Source organism: Thermobia domestica, chromosome 12, assembly GCF_964235325.1.
Source record: "Thermobia domestica chromosome 12, izTheDome1.hap1.1, whole genome shotgun sequence".
NCBI classification, from domain to species: domain Eukaryota; kingdom Metazoa; phylum Arthropoda; class Insecta; order Zygentoma; family Lepismatidae; genus Thermobia; species Thermobia domestica.
In genome coordinates, this window is record NC_137465.1 from 74,543,960 (window position 1) to 74,562,446 (window position 18,487).

At 34.4% G+C, this 18,487-nt stretch overlaps 1 protein-coding gene across 3 annotated transcripts in view; it reads right to left on the reverse strand.

The window, feature by feature from the left end:
- The window catches only part of c12.2 (von Willebrand factor A domain-containing protein c12.2), a 1,756,568-nt gene that overhangs the window by 158,758 nt on the left and 1,579,323 nt on the right, over positions 1–18,487 (reverse strand). For all 3 annotated transcript variants that reach the window (XM_081733805.1, XM_081733806.1, XM_081733807.1), the window contains exon 23: positions 10,570–10,728. In XM_081733805.1, the coding sequence (XP_081589931.1) occupies positions 10,570–10,728 (159 nt within the window). The remainder of the gene's footprint in view (positions 1–10,569; positions 10,729–18,487) is intronic.

An 18,487-nucleotide genomic window follows, 5' to 3' on the forward strand; every position in this document is an offset into this window, starting at 1 on the left:
TATGGGATCAATTTTGCTAACAGAATGTTGAAAAGGATTTTATAAATATTGAGAAAAGAGAGGCGTTTCTGTAGTTACTACCACAATCAGTTTTATCGGTTTCTTGTGAATTGAAACAATGACTGATTGTTTCCACTCTTGTGGCAATTCCTCCATATTTCAGATGAGGACCACAAGTTTTATATTTCGTTCATCCACAACTCTTCCCCTCCAGCTAAAATGTACTAAACAGGAGTTTTGTCTATACCGGGAGATTTATGTTTCTTTAATTTCTTTATCTCAATGTGTGATTTTGAATTGGTTAGTCTATGGAATAAACGATTCTGCTGCACGTATCTAACTTTCTCTATTTACACTATTCTCTGGCTAGGTATTGAGAAAATTGTCAAAGAAGTTTTTTATCTATTCAATATATTATCCGTATCCGTGAGAATTGTCTCCCGCTTTCTTTAATACATACGTGCAAGGTTGATAGCCCCTTTTAAATTAGTTGACGCTTTTATACATGTCCCAAATAATTTTGTTTTTACTATTATCTTCAAGTTCAATAATTTTAGTTTTCAAAATATAACGTTTCTTTGTTCTAAAAACTTTCCGACTGATGTTAACGAAATTTTGTGCAGTTCTGTCGTTCCGATTTTGTAGCCAACACGGTTATGTTTATTTTCTTGTTTCTGTTAGGTTACTGCATTTCTGGTAGAACCATGATTTGTTCCTACGTATTTCCACGAGCTCTAATTTTTACTTTTCTGAAATTTTTAATACTATCCCTAATTTTAACACAAGTATCCTCAACGCTAAGTATTCCCAACTTTCTAAAACTGAGAACCTATTCGACAGTTCAATCTGGTGTTCCTTCTCACCTTACCATCCTGTAATTTCTTTAAATTAAACTTTTCTGTTTTCAAATGATGAAGATTTCCTTTTTTCAACGATAATCGCTCTCTTATAATCAATGCTACCAGATAATGGTCAGTGACGAAGAGTGGTAAGAGGCCCTGAGGCCCGGCCTACCCATTTACTTTCAGAAATTATAATTTATAATTAATTCATTTTCCTTGCACAGAATGCATGATATTTTCTAAGTTGAAAAAAAAATTCGATAAAGAAGTGGTTGGCACCACTGCTGGGAGGCTCACCGAGCAGTGTCTCAGGAGGCAGAAGAACTAGCGCCAAGCTACTCAGAAAATCCCGCGAGAGAACGTGTTGAAATGACGCTTTCTTCACCAGCGTATAACCTGCGAAAGAGACCGGCCTCAGCACTTATCGACTTTCGTTTCTACCTACTAGTTTCTCTCGAGACCTTCGATTTCGATTCGATATGTCAAACAAATAAAGAGCAAGATAACGTGGGCTCCATTCCGTTCCAACTTTCCTTAATTTTGCGGACTCTAACACAACGCAAAAACTGGAACAAGAAATTCTAAAGGCGCTACGCCTATTATCGGAAACTAATACCCCTTTATTCCGTTGCGTTGGCGCAAACTTGTACGAAATCAGACTCGTTGAGTTCATTAGAAAGAGTGTGTGTTTTTGAGATATTATGAGTGATTTTTTTTCTTACATTTGCAAAAGTGAATGAGAGAAAATGTCAGTAAGTGGAGAATATGAATATACGTAATATAATTGCTATTAAAGAACCTTCTATGTCAGTGGTCTTTTGAAAATTAATGTGTTATTAAGGAACGAAGACTAACGCCTGTGTTGAAAATAGAACAAACAGAGAGCAAGACAGTTTTGCATGCATTGGTACAATATATATATATATATATATATATATATATATATATAGTTGTTGAAATAAAGAGCAGCGTATGGAAATATTTAAGTCTGATTCTGTTTTTAAAGGGGAATTAAGTGACACACAAAATATCTTGATTGAATGCGTGTCATGTGTTTTGAACAATATAATTAAAGACAAAATTTTACAAGCAGTTTTTGTTTCGGCATGTTTCTTGTGAAGCGCAGATAATGCGATAATCCATCTTCCCCACCCGATCAGGCCACTTAAAGCAATTAAATGGCATTATGGCAAATTAAGATCAGCTATGAGTCGCATACGTCAATTTCATTATGAAAATTGAGATCCGGATCGAATAAGTGCTGTCGATGAACTACAATTGCATTAAATTTATGTGAATTCGTCTTCTTGTATTTCTGTAGTAAAATATTTATGTCTAATCTGTTTCATTTTACTATTATTATTATTATTACCGTTATTATCGTTATGATTATTATTATTAGTAGTAGAACATTGGGCCTACCCTCTTGAAACTATCACCCTTCGCCACTGATAATGGTCAGTGTCATAGTCAACTTCTCTAAATGATTGAATATCAATTATGCTAGACTGTCTTCTTCTATTTACTAAAACATGATCAATTTTATTATGTGTTTTTCCATTTGATGAGATCCAAGTATGTTTATAAATGTCGCGATGTGGGAATTTTGTGTCCGTCACGATAATAATATTTGATGTTGCAAAGTTCACGAGCCTAATGTAGGTGTCATTATTTTTCTTACGCAGACTTTCGATCCCTATAATAATCGGTTTGAGAAATCTTCTTGTCCTACTTTTGCATTGAAATTCTCTAATAGAATTTTCTCATGGTATCGCTGGAGTCTGTCTGAAATACATGTTCTAGTTCTTCGTAAAAGCTGTCCTCTATAATGTCATCCGTATGTTCTGTTTGGACAGGTATACTTAGAACAATAATATCGCAACATCGAACCTGAAGAGTTATAAAACAAACTATCATTATCAAATTACACACGTTTAACTGCTGATGTATTTCGTTTGTGATTAAACTATTCCTAGTTGATGATTTTTTATTTCCTCCTCCATAAAAAAACGTAAAATTTCCGGACTCCTACTAGATCCATTCTATATCTCTCTAACTCCTTGTTACGGACCTTTTAATGCGTGTACCCTATAAGACTTCTTATATCCCATGTTCATAATTTCATGCCCATTTTACTTTCCTCAGGTCGTGCCAAGCTATCAGTCTGTTCATTCTAATCTGTAAACGATAAAACCAAATTCTTGAATATTTTGTTTGTCCTTCGCTGTTCGCGCTTTACTCCACTTACTATGAAAAGAAAAGTCAGTGCCGCCACTGGTATCCTTTACAAACTTGATATATGTTGAAATAACACTCTGAATTGCATTTTTAAATGGATATAAAAGTAGCCAACGTTGAGTTGCATCTTTGAATTATTCGTATCAGTCCTCCAATTATGTCGGATGATCGGTTCTGAGATTGCTCAAGTGCCATATCACAACCAAAGGAATTAAATTTATCATCTTTTCTTTTTACTAATAGCATGCCTTTCCGCAAATTGTCGACAACATAGTAACTGAATCATATGTTGCAAATAAAGTTTTATTCCGCGAATGTAATTCGTACGATTGATTGCAAAAATGTATAGTAATGTTCTTCATGTATATTACAGATGTAACTCATAAGGACAGTTTTCATCGGCTTTGATTGAATACAATAAAATTTCAATCATATCATAGTAATTATTGAAGTATTTAAAAGTTTTGGTGCAAGCACTTATATCATGTAGACAATTGTTAACTTTAAACAAAGGATTAGCAATTTGTTCTGATTATTTATTTTTCTTTTCATGATCTTTATCAACCATTACCTCTCGAATCTCTCGTAGTCACATATTTAATACTTGGACGTCACTCTCAGACAAAGCAATTTGATGGACAAATTGTTATCACCTACATACACCTTAGTACTTCATTTATAAGTTTATGTGCGCATATGATTCGTATTGCATATCTTTCAGAATTGAGGAAAGAGTATTCTCACCATAGGTATTATTTTCAACCAAAATCTTATCAAGACCACTACCTTCAATAAACTGTCCCAAATAATGCAAGAGGTTTTCTGTGTAAAGGAAACGAACCAATGCGTAATACAATTGAATTAATTGAATTAAGTATATTACTACTTAACTAAATTTCTTTAGCTATAAGGTATTTGGCAATGTCGTTGAAAGGAATGGCTACTTCACGATTCAAAGATAATGATAATTCAACATAGTTTCCCATCGTGATGTAAACAACATCTCTTGAAGTGGCTGGCTATGGAATGACTAAGCAAAATTTAATTGTAGGTACAAGTTTGTCTTCGGTGGAAGGAAATGGTTGAAATGGAGTCCATCCCGGAATACTGTTGATGGTTATTCCGAAGAAATTGCTGAAAGATTTGCCGTACTTCATTTTACATAAAACCCAGAGCAAATATTCGTTTAGACCATTAGTTAGTATTGTTTAATTAGCCGTTGGTAGCCACATAATTAGAAATGGGAACGATCTTTTTTCATAGCGACAAGAATACCTAGGTATATCTGTTGACAGTTTAAAAGTGTTATATCATCGTTGTCATTCGTTCCAATTGGTTTCGGTTTAGCAATTTGTACGGTGCTACTTTTACCAACCTGTTGTTTGTATCATGGCAGTAATGTGTGTGTAGATTTTTTTGTCATTTATTGTCTTCTTATTAAAGTGATTGTTGTTCATAGCTGCACCAAAGAAAAGATTCTGGTTACGTACAATATTTTTTTGTTTTTTTAGGTATAAAAACTTTTTCATCGGCATCTTCATACTAAATTGAATTTTACAATATCAGCGTTCATTGCTTTCAATTTTTTGTAACTAATACAGTATTTAAGATTGCTGCTCAACATGGTTACAATATGTTTAGATCTAGTTAGGCGATGAATAGATTCAGATAGAGCAATTTGTTTTGACGTCATGCTGTCAGTAATACTTTGGAATAAATATCACTAGAAATCGCTAATGCTTTATGAAGCATATTAGCTTATTAGCTGAGAATTTTCTGTTATTACTGCTAAATAATGCTTCCATAAAAGTTTTCCATTTTGGGTAAAAGTTGATTTCTCCAAACCATCTTTTATAACATTATCATCACACAACTTGTCCTTGGATATTAGTTCAATGGTTGATATTTCTTCCAGTAGTTCTTTAGCATACAAGACAATTTTGATGGAGTCTAGCCAACGGACGTGTTGGACTACTTCAGTAAATGAAATGATCGCCATATTAAGTAAAGAAGAATTATCTCAGTTGCATATAAAAATAAAACCCTTTCTCCAACATCTACTAGAATCGTTTTAAGAACAGAATTGGAGATCGCTATATATACTTTTGAAAAAATTGCCATTCGTTGAGTCAGGTATTTTAATGCAAAGGCGTCTGTTAAAACTCTGTCTTTAATATCCATAATCATTTTATCAAGAGCTACCTCTAACTGTTCTTGACTAACGGTCCTTTATTACTTGAGTTTCTTAGTAATGCAACGTACTTACAGGAGCACGTTTTGTTACACTTACATTTTTTACCTAACAAATCTTCAGGTGGTTGATAGGTAGAATATTTTATAAATACATCATCGTGTTTACGACATGCAGTATTGAAAATTAACGTACCTGCTGAAACTTCGTTTTTTTTAAAAAAAAAATATTGTTGTTTTTTCTTTACATGACCACAAATGAAGCAACAAAACTCAGTCGACGATTTGCTGACTCTTCTTATTCACTTACTACTAAGTTTAGTAGACGTATTAGTTTCGCCCCGATGATGTTGAAGCACTTTCTTTGCAACTTTTATGTCCTGAAAAGCATTGTTCATCAGCATCCGCATTATACAACTTCTCAAACTTACCGCAACCAGTGGCGGCGTAAGGCAAACTGGGGCCTGGGGCCAGTGAAGTAGATCGGGGCCCCTTTTCGAACAATCGTGATTTATACACTGCTACATATGAAATTCATTTACATAACCATTCTTTCTGTATACTCCTCCCCCTTTCCCGTTGGTGGGTGTGTTTAAATCATTTTAATCTGGGATATGTTGAACAAATGGGGGTGACATTCAGAATCCCTGTCTATTTTTTAAATGCTTAGAACTGTCTTCAGGCTGGTATCTAAAAATAAAATTGGACCAGGCTATTATTGCATCTTTTTTTCTTTTTTATTCATTTTCAAACAAAGGACACGATAGGAAAAGGATTAGGGATACATGTGTAACGGAAACTACAACCCACGACAGAAATAGCATTATCTTAAGAACAAACAAAACGTAAGAATCAATAATCCTCACCTATACTAGCTTAGTATCAACGCGTACTATAATTAGATGGAATAGTGGAAGTAATGCTCCTAACAATACATTTAGAGACAAATTTACGTACGGAAACGTAACAATGAGCTGATATTGCAAAAATTGCAAATAATAATACAACCGATGCGATTTCTAAATGTAAGTTCTATGTTTTCTAGAATATTTTTGTTCGGTTCTCGCCTTTGGTCTTTCTCCTGCGCAATTTCTCATATGGTTGTTTATTCATAGTTTCTCCCTGTCTGAATTCACGCTAGATGGGTTTTATTTCATTAGATTTTTCTTCTTCAATTAGCCCCATTCACTTTAACATTCGGTTTCTCTCCAGTGATCATACACAATACTTAAATACTTTTTTTTCTTTACCGAACTATCAATAAATAATGTATAGAATAGATTTCTCCCCTGCGGTCTTCTTCATTCTTTTACTAGGTTTCTCTCCAGAGATAATGTACGGTCTATTTAGTCCCACTGCTTTTGCCGAAGTATCAATGAATAGTTAAGCACTAGAATATTTCTCTCTTTACTTGTCCTTTTTACTATTGCTTCCAGATTTTACACTTGTTTTATGATTATATTATTTTGTATTTAATAGTTCAGTCATGTTTATATTCTGTCACTTATGACTATTTCCATTACCACTTACTAATGTACTTAGTGTTACAATGTATTATAACAAAAATTCCTGAATATATTGAATAATTGGGGATATATAATAGATTAAATGTGTGAGCACAGAATTCTTCAGTCAATTGACAGATCTTGACGGCTTTTTATTACTCTTTTGGTACTTTTGTATTTTTATTGCCTTTACTTGAAACATGAAACTACTTTCGACAGTACCTCCACTACCATATTAGCCTGTGTTCCACCAACATTCAGAATGATACCTTCCTTGCTTTGGTAGCTGCGACAGTCTCAACTATATTATCAAAATCCAAAATGGATGCTATTTCATTTTTCATAGAAAGAATGGCCAGATTCGTGAATCTTTCTTGACTCATTTTGGAACGCAAGTATGATTTTGTCAACTTCATTTTCCTCAAAGAGCTTTCACATGATGCGACAGATACGGGCAGTGTTATCAAAATCTGAAGGTCGGTTGCCAATCTTTAGTAAATTTCAAGCCCCATTGAATATACATATTTCAGGATGCCTTGTGGGGAAAAGTCAAGTTGTTTAGCTTTCTGAGTACACCTTAGTGAACGGATTATATCCTTACAATCCTGAAATAATTCTAAGCCATCCAGGTCATTCGGGTAGAACAAAGCCAAATCATAGAAACATGCTTTTAGCCTTTCCTTGCCCTCATAATCTAGCTCACCTAGCTGTTGCACAATGTTGGCGATAGAACATAGGAATCCAGATGTTTTTCAGTTCATGCATCTGAGTAAAATGATCATACATTTGTTGTCTCATCTCATCTAGAATTTCGTTGATAAACCGCTTCACTTCCGCCAGTGCAGTCAGGGGTTCATTCTTTGCTTCTCCAGGCATGTATCTCCTTCTACTGTGTGTACTCACAGTTATGTTCCATGTCCTGCAACTTCCTTCAGCTGCGGATAAGATTTCCTTGCCCAGCTCAAGTCTCCAGGTATCAATGGTGTCAACCAGGCTCTGTAACTGAATAAGAGTTTGATTGAAACTCATATCCTGAGATTGAAGGCATTTTTGGATCCGATCAATATATGAGAGATCTGCAGACCAGATCGCAAGAAGACGACCAGCATCTCCTCTAGTATCAAGCGTTTCAAGCGAAGTGTAACGCAGATCTTCCAACAGATCAATTACTTCATCCAATTAACTAGAAAGTGCCTTTAAAACTTCTGCTTTTGAACTTCATCTAGTGTCAATTTCACGATTCAGACCAATCTTTCTATGATTTTACAGCACTTCCATCGGTAAGTAAGGGAAGAATACCAACAAACGTTCCATTGCTCCAAACAAAGTGACCGCCAGAACGTTAGCGTGCGCAGCATGTAAGCCAAAAGGTTTAATGAATTATTGTTACGAGGAATGAAAATGGCCAAAGGACTTATATTCCGTCCAAAGGACTTAAATGGCCAAAGGATCAAAGTTGGAACTCCAGAATATTTCCCGGCCATTGTAGCCTGATTATCACAAGACTGGCCTCTGCAATAATATCAAGCCTATCACGTTGATGTTTCTTCAGTATTTCAGCAGAAATACTCTCAGCAGTCTTTCCTTCGTCAGAGATGAAATTGATAAATGCTTCCCGAACTTGAACAGAATCACGTTGTATGACAACAAATCGAATGATTTGTGACAACTGTTCCACAGGAGAACAATCAGGACTTGAATTGAATATAATGCTTAAGTATTTTGAATATTTGAACACTTGTTTGCTTATTGAATATTTTCTTCACTTTAAATTTGTGAGCTGAAATTTAAATTCATACTCCACAAAACAAGAGCAGAAATTGGGAAATCAGCTATGCAAAAGGGTTTCGCTCGCTAAAAATTCGACTTGTAAAGGACAAAAGAAAAAAAGACAGATCGAAAACAAGTGAATCAGTGACTATAGCGTCTGTACCAAAGAGCTTTTAGTTAGCAACAGAATGCTAGTACCCTAATAAAGCATTATGTACATTGATCCCTTGTTTCAACCCTTCTCTTGAACTGATATATGAATAAATAAATAAATTAATATACGGTGGTATTTTAGGAAGCAGGCTAGCAGACGGGGCCCCATTACTTGCACTATAAGACCTTACAATGTAAACAACACAAAATACTTTGATTTTCTTTTATTATATTTTAATCTACACTCAGTTGTTTCCTTTAAATTTCTCTGAGGTTATTGAACAAAGTGAAACTTTTATTTTTATTCATATCTCAATCCCACATACATTTTTTTTCTTTAAATTTCTTTGGGGCCCCAAGAGAGTAAAACTTTTATTTTATTCGTTTTTTTACCTACGTTTAAATTTTTCTTTAATTTTCTTGGGGACCCTAAGAAAGTGAAACGTTTATTTTTATTTTTCTATCTGCATTCATCCTTTTCCTTTAAAATTCTATGGGGGCCTCAAGAGTATGAAACGTTTACTTTACTTTTCACTTATATTCAGAACTTTTTTGTTTAAATTTCTTTAGGAGCCTCTAGGATAATGAAACTTTTATTTATTTTTGATCTACATTCAGTTTTTTCTTTAAATTTCTTTTGGGTCCCCAAGAGAGTGTGGCCCGAACTTTTAGCTTATAAGGAAATCCAGCATTGATTAGCTTTATTAGACAGATATTTCTGTTGTTTCATCCGTTATTTGGTGTAATATTGATTGGCAATTAATTGCGTTTACATTTAGAGAAGGTGTGGATTATAAACCTTGACGGCTCTTCTATGGTTCATGCTAAAAAGATTCCTTAGTAATTATTTTTTACCTACCGTCGGGGGCTCCCACAAAGTGGGGCCCGGGGCGGAGACACCACTCACCCCGCCCTTACGCCACCACTGACCGCAACATCATCTTTGCCTCGATTTGCCGTATTTTTTAAAATATAGTTTTAATCAAATCGTTTTTCGGATGTTTTTATTAACTTTCCAGGTAAATTACGAAACAAGCATATTATTTTGTTTCATTTCTTTCTTTTCAAGTTTATTTCTTGTGATATTTTGTTACTTACCAAACTACAACATGCACTATATTTGAAAACTTCATGTTATAAATATTGAGGAACTTACTCGTACTGAAAGCAAATAACACATCTACACGTATGTAAGGAAGACTCAACTACAATTGAAGAGCCCGCAACGATCTTGACTATTGTGTATAGTGATCACAAGAAGCCATGAAGCTTGACCTAGATCTACTGATTTTAAACGCAATAGAACGTGAGAGTGTGTTCCGTTCGTCAACCCCCATCCACGAATTTTGCCAATATCGTCTTTCGTGCTTTTCGTGCTCTCCTCAGTGTACACTATTGTCGGATTGGCGCTAAGGTTCGTTTCCTTCGTTTTCGTTGTTATTGTCATAGCCTCTGTTTTATATTTCTGCTGTTATTATTGTTAATGTTTAATTCAATTATTGTTTCTTCTCTCTTTCGTGGCATTAAAAAATATTACGTGACTGTACTTCGAAAGTCATTAAATTTTGGGACTACTTCAATTAAAGGGTGTTACTACAAGCAAATTTCTCTAAACTAGACCTATTCCTTTTAAACAGTACTGGGTCGTTAAAAAGGTTCAGTAAATACGAAATAGAATCACATACCAAAAACTCCTATAAAACGTGTTGCTTTGTGTTGAAACTGTACAAACCAAAATTTATTAAGACATTTACCGCTCACATAAGTGTTGAGTCACATACATATTACCACAGTAGTAAAGAATTTGTATTGAACATGTAATTTAAACCAATAACTAAAATAATTATTTAATTGTAATTTTAAGAACTTACAACAAAGTTTTTATCAACGAATTCTGTTGCTAATTTCCACTTGCGGTTCACATTCTGGAATGTTCTGGACAATCGAGTTGCAGCAATTTCAAAAATGGAACTAAGAATAATTTCTTGTGCTTCAGCTTTCATTGGATTGACCAGAAGTAACTTATTACTCTGAAATAAAATAATTCAAATATAATTGCTTATTTACACTTTGAACATTATAAATATGAATAACATTTACATGCATCTAAAATAAAACGTTCACATATTTTGTCCTTAAAAATACGCAGATGATCTCAAAAGTCTTAATATTAATATTTAAATATATCTGAAGGCATATACGATATTCTCATGGAAATGTCCATCAGTACTACAGGCGAATACTACTCTTAAGAACGGTCTTCAATTCAAGTGCTTAATGTTCAATGCTGAAAGAGTGGCATGATACAGATAACATATATCCACTTTTGATGCCAAATTTGTATATATATATATATATATATATATATATATATATATATATATATATATATCATGTGCGTTTGTTTACGGGAACTTCCGGCTTTATCCTCCCTTTGAACAAGATATGAAAAATTAAAACTAAAGTCATAGAATTAGAAGGAGCAAAGGGAGTATACATCAGAGGAAAGTGGAGTAGAACCGGGTAGCTAAGGCTTGATGGCCTCTAGAAGGTGTGCTAGTAACGTGCTGTAAACCTATACTCCGAACAAGTGCAGAATGATGTTTACTATTATGGGGTTTCTGGTTCAATTCCCGGCCAACTAAGTTTGTGATGGAGAACATCGTGTCCGTGGGTTTTCTCGGGGTATTCTCGTTTCCTCCCTCTTTCTCATTCCACCAATTCTCCCATCATAATTCACTTGCCTTAATCATCCGTCTCCCTTAGCCTCAAAGGGCATAATTGTGGGACATCAAACTTAAAAAAAAAGAAAAGAAAATCAAACCCTGTAATCGATAACTCTTGTTTGGGCGGTGATAATTTGGATTTGCGGGTTCAGCAGATAAAAGTACAATTGAAAGTACGTCTCTTTGAAAAATAAAGAAAAAGAACAATACCACAGACAGCCGTCGTTCACTCCAACCAGAATGAATTTACAGAATTTATGGGTTATTGGGAATGGAAAATGTTTTTTTTTAAACATTCATTTTGTTTATTTGATAAAGCGAATACAAAATGATTTTTCAAGGATAATTTAGCATTACTGGTACTTTGCACAAATAAACTTTAAGTTGGTCCGATATTACAAGATGGCTTAAACCCTTCAGACTACACTCAAATATATGAAGCAGTTCAGGGTACAAATATATATATTGTAATTCCTTAAAGTCCATATTAAATGTTTAATTTCACATATTTTGATATTTGACATACAATAGATATGCTACAATTCCTTTAAAATTAGTAACAATTTGCGAATTGTTCTTGAATATCCATTCCATTGCTTTCCATTCTGAAGGTAAACGTTTCCAAAGTGTTTTCAAGGAGTCGGTCAAATTCCCATCCGAAATAAAAAAAATGAAATCTTTAAGTTTTACGTCCCACGTTTATGGCAACTACGATAAAGGAGACGGTGATGATGAGAAATGAATGAAATGGTGGAATGGATAAGATGGGAGGAAACGGGAGAACTCCGAGAAAACCCACGTACACGGTGTTAGTACACCACAAAGTTCACTTGGCGTGAGCTGGTATCGAACCAACGACCTCATGCACCAGAGTTGAACGCTCTATCAGAGCCCCCGAGGTCCTGTAAATTCCCATCCGAGCACTGTAGCTTGTCAAAATGATTAACATCATTCTCAATTTCCATACAGGATGTAGTGGCCAAATTTGGACTAGTAGACTATTCTAGGATCACTAGGTACAAAATAGAGCAAACCAGATTAATTGCTCTCACCTCCAGATAAGGTACAATCACCGTGATGGACTTATATACAACCTAACAAACTAAATATATGGTTTACGAAACCGGATGTTCAATGCTGCGTTCACAAAAGCTCTCCATTGACTTCTGCCCTTAGCCTACTGCATCCAGTTTCTATTTGTATTCCTATTTCTGCGAGATTCAACTTAATATTGTCCTCTCATCTGCGCCTACGTATTCCTTACGGTCGTTTTCCGATTCTATTTCTAGTTATATTTTTTTTTGAAAACGACGTTATTCTTTCATTCTGGCTATATGAGTTCCCCACCTAAGCCCCCTAGACTTACTGACCCTAACAATATTTGGTATGCAGCTTCTTCTTAGGAAGTTTTCGCCATTCGTTATTTCCGTTTCTGTTGGGCCCGAATATTCGCTTCAGGATGTTATTCTCAGATATTTTCAGTCTACGTTCATCCCTCAGAGTATGTGACCATGTTTCGCAACCATACAGTACAAAAGGTATGATATCGTTTTATATATTTTAAGCTTCAAATTTCTGGACAGAATTTGCGAAGACAGATGATTTTGAACTCAATAATAGCACGAATTCCTTGCTTTCAGTCGAAATTTAATTTCTTTATGGATATGGTAAGTATCCACTTTGTCAAAAGTATTATTGGTATCTTAACGAATCCATGATTTCCAGTATTGCGATAGTTAGTTTCCTCTGCATTTACTTCTACATGCATGTCCCTGCATGCGTTTAATAAAACCTCTATATTTCTTTGTATTGTTCTACTGTAACCTAGTTAATACTATTCAGCTCTAGAACGGATGCTATCATTGATTTTTCTTATAGAGTGTTCCAGAACGAAGTTGAATAATAATTGTGACAACGTATTTCTTTGTTCAGGCCATTCTCGACGTGAAACCTCGTAGACAAGTATTTTCCTACACGGATTTTACTTTGCAATTAGGTCAAATACATCTTAATTAATATAACTAGCTTCTTCGGTATTCCAAATTCTGTAAGAATGAAAACGAAGTGAAGAACTCTCAATATCAATTTACTTTCAGTTTAAATTCGTCTAAAGTAACTTTGTTTCACTAATTTTATTTGAAACTTATTGTAACTGTTGTTTGCTTAACATTATTTGAAACTTATTGTAACAGTTGTTTATTTAACTTTATTTCAAACTTAATGTAACTAACGAGATATAAACTATTTGTCGAAACTATCAGATATCCCGTACCACCATTTCGCTGTATCGAAATACTTTCATTCTTGTAATTTATTTGTTTTTTTCTGTTGTTCATTCTTTCTTATTTTTATTTTATTTTTGTAATAAATTGTATATCGCTTATAAAAGGGAGTTCCTTCCATTGTTCTAGTTCTTACCAATTCTTTCTTAGAACAGAATTTAACGTACAACTAGAAGAGCGTGTCCTGAATCTCATATCAATAGACACTTTTTTACTTTTATAATCTTATATTTCTCTGCCCTCTGGCTGGAAAATTAGAGCCATGAGAACTGATCAAAATAGCATTAATTTTAGCATTTCTATTAACACGTTAGATAATTTGTTCAGAAAAGCTACTAAAGAAAATAACGCATACATTGTAGAAGGTATTATTTCTAGGAATATTATGGATCTGTAAGATGAAATATTAGAATCACTCTTTGAAGATCAACAGTCCGAAATTTGTTGTAATAAATATGACGATGTTAGATTTGAGTATATTACTAAAGATTTCATACCTAAATATCAACACAAAGTCAATCGAAAAATCATATCACAGAAGCAATTATCAAAAGAGTTTTAAAGATAATTTGAAAAAAAAATGGAGAAGAATATATGAATATTCAAAATTATCACGTTTTATTAGAGAAACAACAGAGAAGGCTAACTGGGATAAGGTGTGTTTGTATCAAGACTTGTCTGAAGATTTTATTAATGAATTCATACAAAAAGTTAATTTTGAAAATACGTCTTGTGGAAAAATACTTTCAGAAGAATTTATACGAAAACATGCTGACAAACTCCCTTGGTCGAGTTTATCATCATATGCAACTTTATCAGAGGATATTATAAGAGATTGTGTTGATAGAATAGATTGGATCATGATTTGAAAGTATCAATGCTCATCAGGACATTTCGTTCTAAAAATGAAAGATATGTTTTTTTTATATCATATCTACTACAGTATATCAAGGCCCCTCTATAGAGATTTTATGTGTATTGAGACATTATTTAGAGTAAAGGACTACAAAAAGAAAACAACATAACTCGAATTTCGGAGATATGTAACCAGTGGCGAAGGGTGATAGTTTCAAGAGAGTAGGCCCAATGTTCTACTACTAATAATAATAATGATAACGATAATAATAATAATAATAATAATAATAATAATAATAATAATAGTAATAGTAATAAAATGAAACAGATTAGACATAAATATTTTACTACAGAAATACAAGAAGACTAATTCACATAAATTTAATGCAATTGTAGTTCATCGATAGCACTTATTCGCTCCGGATCTCAATTGTCATAATGAAATTGACGTATGCGACTCATAGCTGATCTTAATTCGCCATAATGCCATTTAATTGCTTTAAGTGGCGTGATCGGGTGGGGAAGATGGATTATCGCATTATCTGCGCTTCATAAGAAACATATGCCGAAACGAAAACTGCTTGTAAAATTTTGTCTTTAATTATATTGTTCAAAACACATGACACGCATTCAATCAAGATATTTTGTGTGTCACTTAATTCCCCTTTAAAAACAGAATCAGACAAATATTTCCATACGCTGCTCTTTATTTCAACAACTATATATATATATATATATATATATATATATTGTACCAATGCATGCAAAACTGTCTTGCTCTCTGTTTGTTCTATTTTCAACACAGGCGTTAGTCTTCGTTCCTTAATAACACATTAATTTTCAAAAGACCACTGACATAGAAGGTTCTTTAATAGCAATTATATTACGTATATTCATATTCTCCACTTACTGACATTTTCTCTCATTCACTTTTGCAAATGTAAGAAAAAAAATCACTCATAATATCTCAAAAACACACACTCTTTCTAATGAACTCAACGAGTCTGATTTCGTACAGGTTTGCGCCAACGCAACGGAATAAAGGGGTATTAGTTTCCGATAATAGGCGTAGCGCCTTTAGAATTTCTTGTTCCAGTTTTTGCGTTGTGTTAGAGTCCGCAAAATTAAGGAAAGTTGGAACGGAATGGAGCCCACGTTATCTTGCTCTTTATTTGTTTGACATATCGAATCGAAATCGAAGGTCTCGAGAGAAACTAGTAGGTAGAAACGAAAGTCGATAAGTGCTGAGGCCGGTCTCTTTCGCAGGTTATACGCTGGTGAAGAAAGCGTCATTTCAACACGCTCTCGCGGGATTTTCTGAGTAGCTTGGCGCTAGTTCTTCTGCCTCCTGAGACACTGCTCGGTGAGCCTCCCAGCAGTGGTGCCAACCACTTCTTTATCGAATTTTTTTTTTCAACTTAGAAAATATCATGCATTCTGTGCAAGGAAAATGAATTAATTATAAATTATAATTTCTGAAAGTAAATGGGTAGGCCGGGCCTCAGGGCCTGTTACCACTCTTCGCCACTGTGTGTAACCATAGAAAATTTGTATCGTCATTAACTTTAAACTATATGCTTTTGTGTAAAAATAGATAAAAGATCAATCTCCATTGTTACTAATATGAATTTGTAACACTCAAAAACAAATTTACAATAAAATAATTTTCATTACTATCTTCAGAAAACATTTTTTTTAAAGTTACATGACAACTATAATAAACGATACAATCATATTTTTTTTGTTAAACTTTGTTCATTAGCTTAACCGAATTAGGAGCAATAGTTTCTGATGGCAGTCATATCTGGGTATTTTTCTGTAACGAATTGAAGTCCTATACGTTATTTATATTATGTTGTTGAACTCCTTAAAACCAAATAACGACATTTTTGGTATTTTCCCCTAAATTTCTTTTACCACGATTTTATTGTTTTAGTTTTTTTAATTATGTCTTTGAGAGAATAGTTTTTACCATGAGCAATTTAAGTACATTCTGCGGATCAGTTGTATATTCTGTTACTATTGTTTTGAGAGAATAGCCAAGAACTTTGACTTGTAAGTCTTCATTTTCTAATTTTAATTCAGTCTTTAATTTTTCAGCTTCTACGTTCTTGTTGGTTTCTCCTTTATATTGTTTAGAATCCTAAATAAAATACTCCTTAAAAATATTATTTAATTTATATAATATTTATTATAAAATGTCTTGACAACCAACGAGCAATATTTCTATACACGTAAGTACCAGAGATTACACTGTTTGATTCAGTACCGGATAATTTTACCACATGCGTTGGTTTATCGAAGTCCTTCGAATTCCGAGTATTTCGAATCTTATTGCAACAATAGTTTAACAACTCTTTAAAATTAGTAGTACAGGTGGGGTAAAACTTTCAGAACATGTCATGTCATTGACCGCAATCTTGAAACTTGCCATTTTGAATTCACTTTCCTTTTCTTATATTGAAATTGTATGTTGTCATACCTCGTTCTCATCTAAAATTGTCTGAGGAATCTAATGCTGTATTTACGAATATTTTTGTTTTATCGCTTACCGTAACGAAGTTATGACTGTTTTTGGTTTTTACAACGTTATTAACATACCACACTTCACCCGACGATAGGATGTGTTCGCTGTCTTGTTCATTCCGTTGAATTGTCAGTCACTCTTTTTTCTCATTCATCCAAAACCTTACTCAAAGTGCTTTCAGGTATAGTTGCATACGCGTTGGTCATGCGTTCATTTAGGTGGTCAGCATCTTGAATTTTCACTTAACTCACAAGGACTTGAGATGTGCCCAAAGATAAAAATCAAGGGGAGTGAAGTCAGAAAAACTTGTGACTACTCCACAGCACCATGTTTACCGATTCACAAATAGGGAAATTGCCCATTTAAATGTTCATGAACATAATTTCTATAATGCAGAGACCCGCCATCGTGCTAATACAAGACAGGGAACATCCCATCTTCAGATAAGAGAAATGGCAAGATATCTTCTTTCAACATTCGACGATACTCGATTGCTGTTAAGGTATCATTGGTAAATAAATGATGAACAATACAAGCGCCCCCCCCCACACCACACCATCACTTTTCCAAGAATGAAAGCAGATGCTTTACACCATTGGCGATTGGTGTCCGACCAGTAGCGAACATTATGTTTTTTCACCTCAACAGAAACGTAAACCTTGCCCTCATCTGTGAATAAGACTTTTTAGGCGAAACGGAAATTTTAGTGTATTTGCTCTGTTGCCCATCTTACGAATTTCAAACGCCGATCGGGGTCATCCTCTAACAGATGCTCATCCATTTCTAGCTTGTAGGGGTGCCACTTATGCAGGAGCAAAATATGCATGATGTATGTGCGACTAACACCCTTTCCTGGGACAAACGATGAGTGCTTCGATTCGGACTCTTGGTAAATGCTGCACACAGCTATTGACTTTCTTTCGTCAGTCTCCGTGCATGGCCTGCCTGATTTTCGTTTGCTGGCCATGCAACTGTTTTCTTGAATATTAGCTTGCTTATTGTTGCAGCCAAGTTGGTGGCAATCATAGTGATTAGTCAGAGTGAACTTAGACATTTGTTCAGGTGTGGTCAGAGTGACTTTAACAGTTGGTATACTGCGAGGTAGAAGGCAAAGGGGAACAACCACTCTATTTTTCCCTAGTTTGCTGACAGCAAAAAGAGAACGTAATTATGTACAATGGTCTTTCGCAGGCCCAAATATAGTTCCGTAAGTAAAATATCTCACCATTTGGATCTCTGGGAGAGGGATGGCTTTGGAAAGACTATTGGACGAGAAAGTAACTATGTGCAGAAGATAGATAGGGAAAGAAAGACATACAGGAGTAGAAGTTTAGCATAGGGACATGACACTTAGGTACTACGTTACAGACAGGGAAATTAGACAATATTAAAGAGGAAA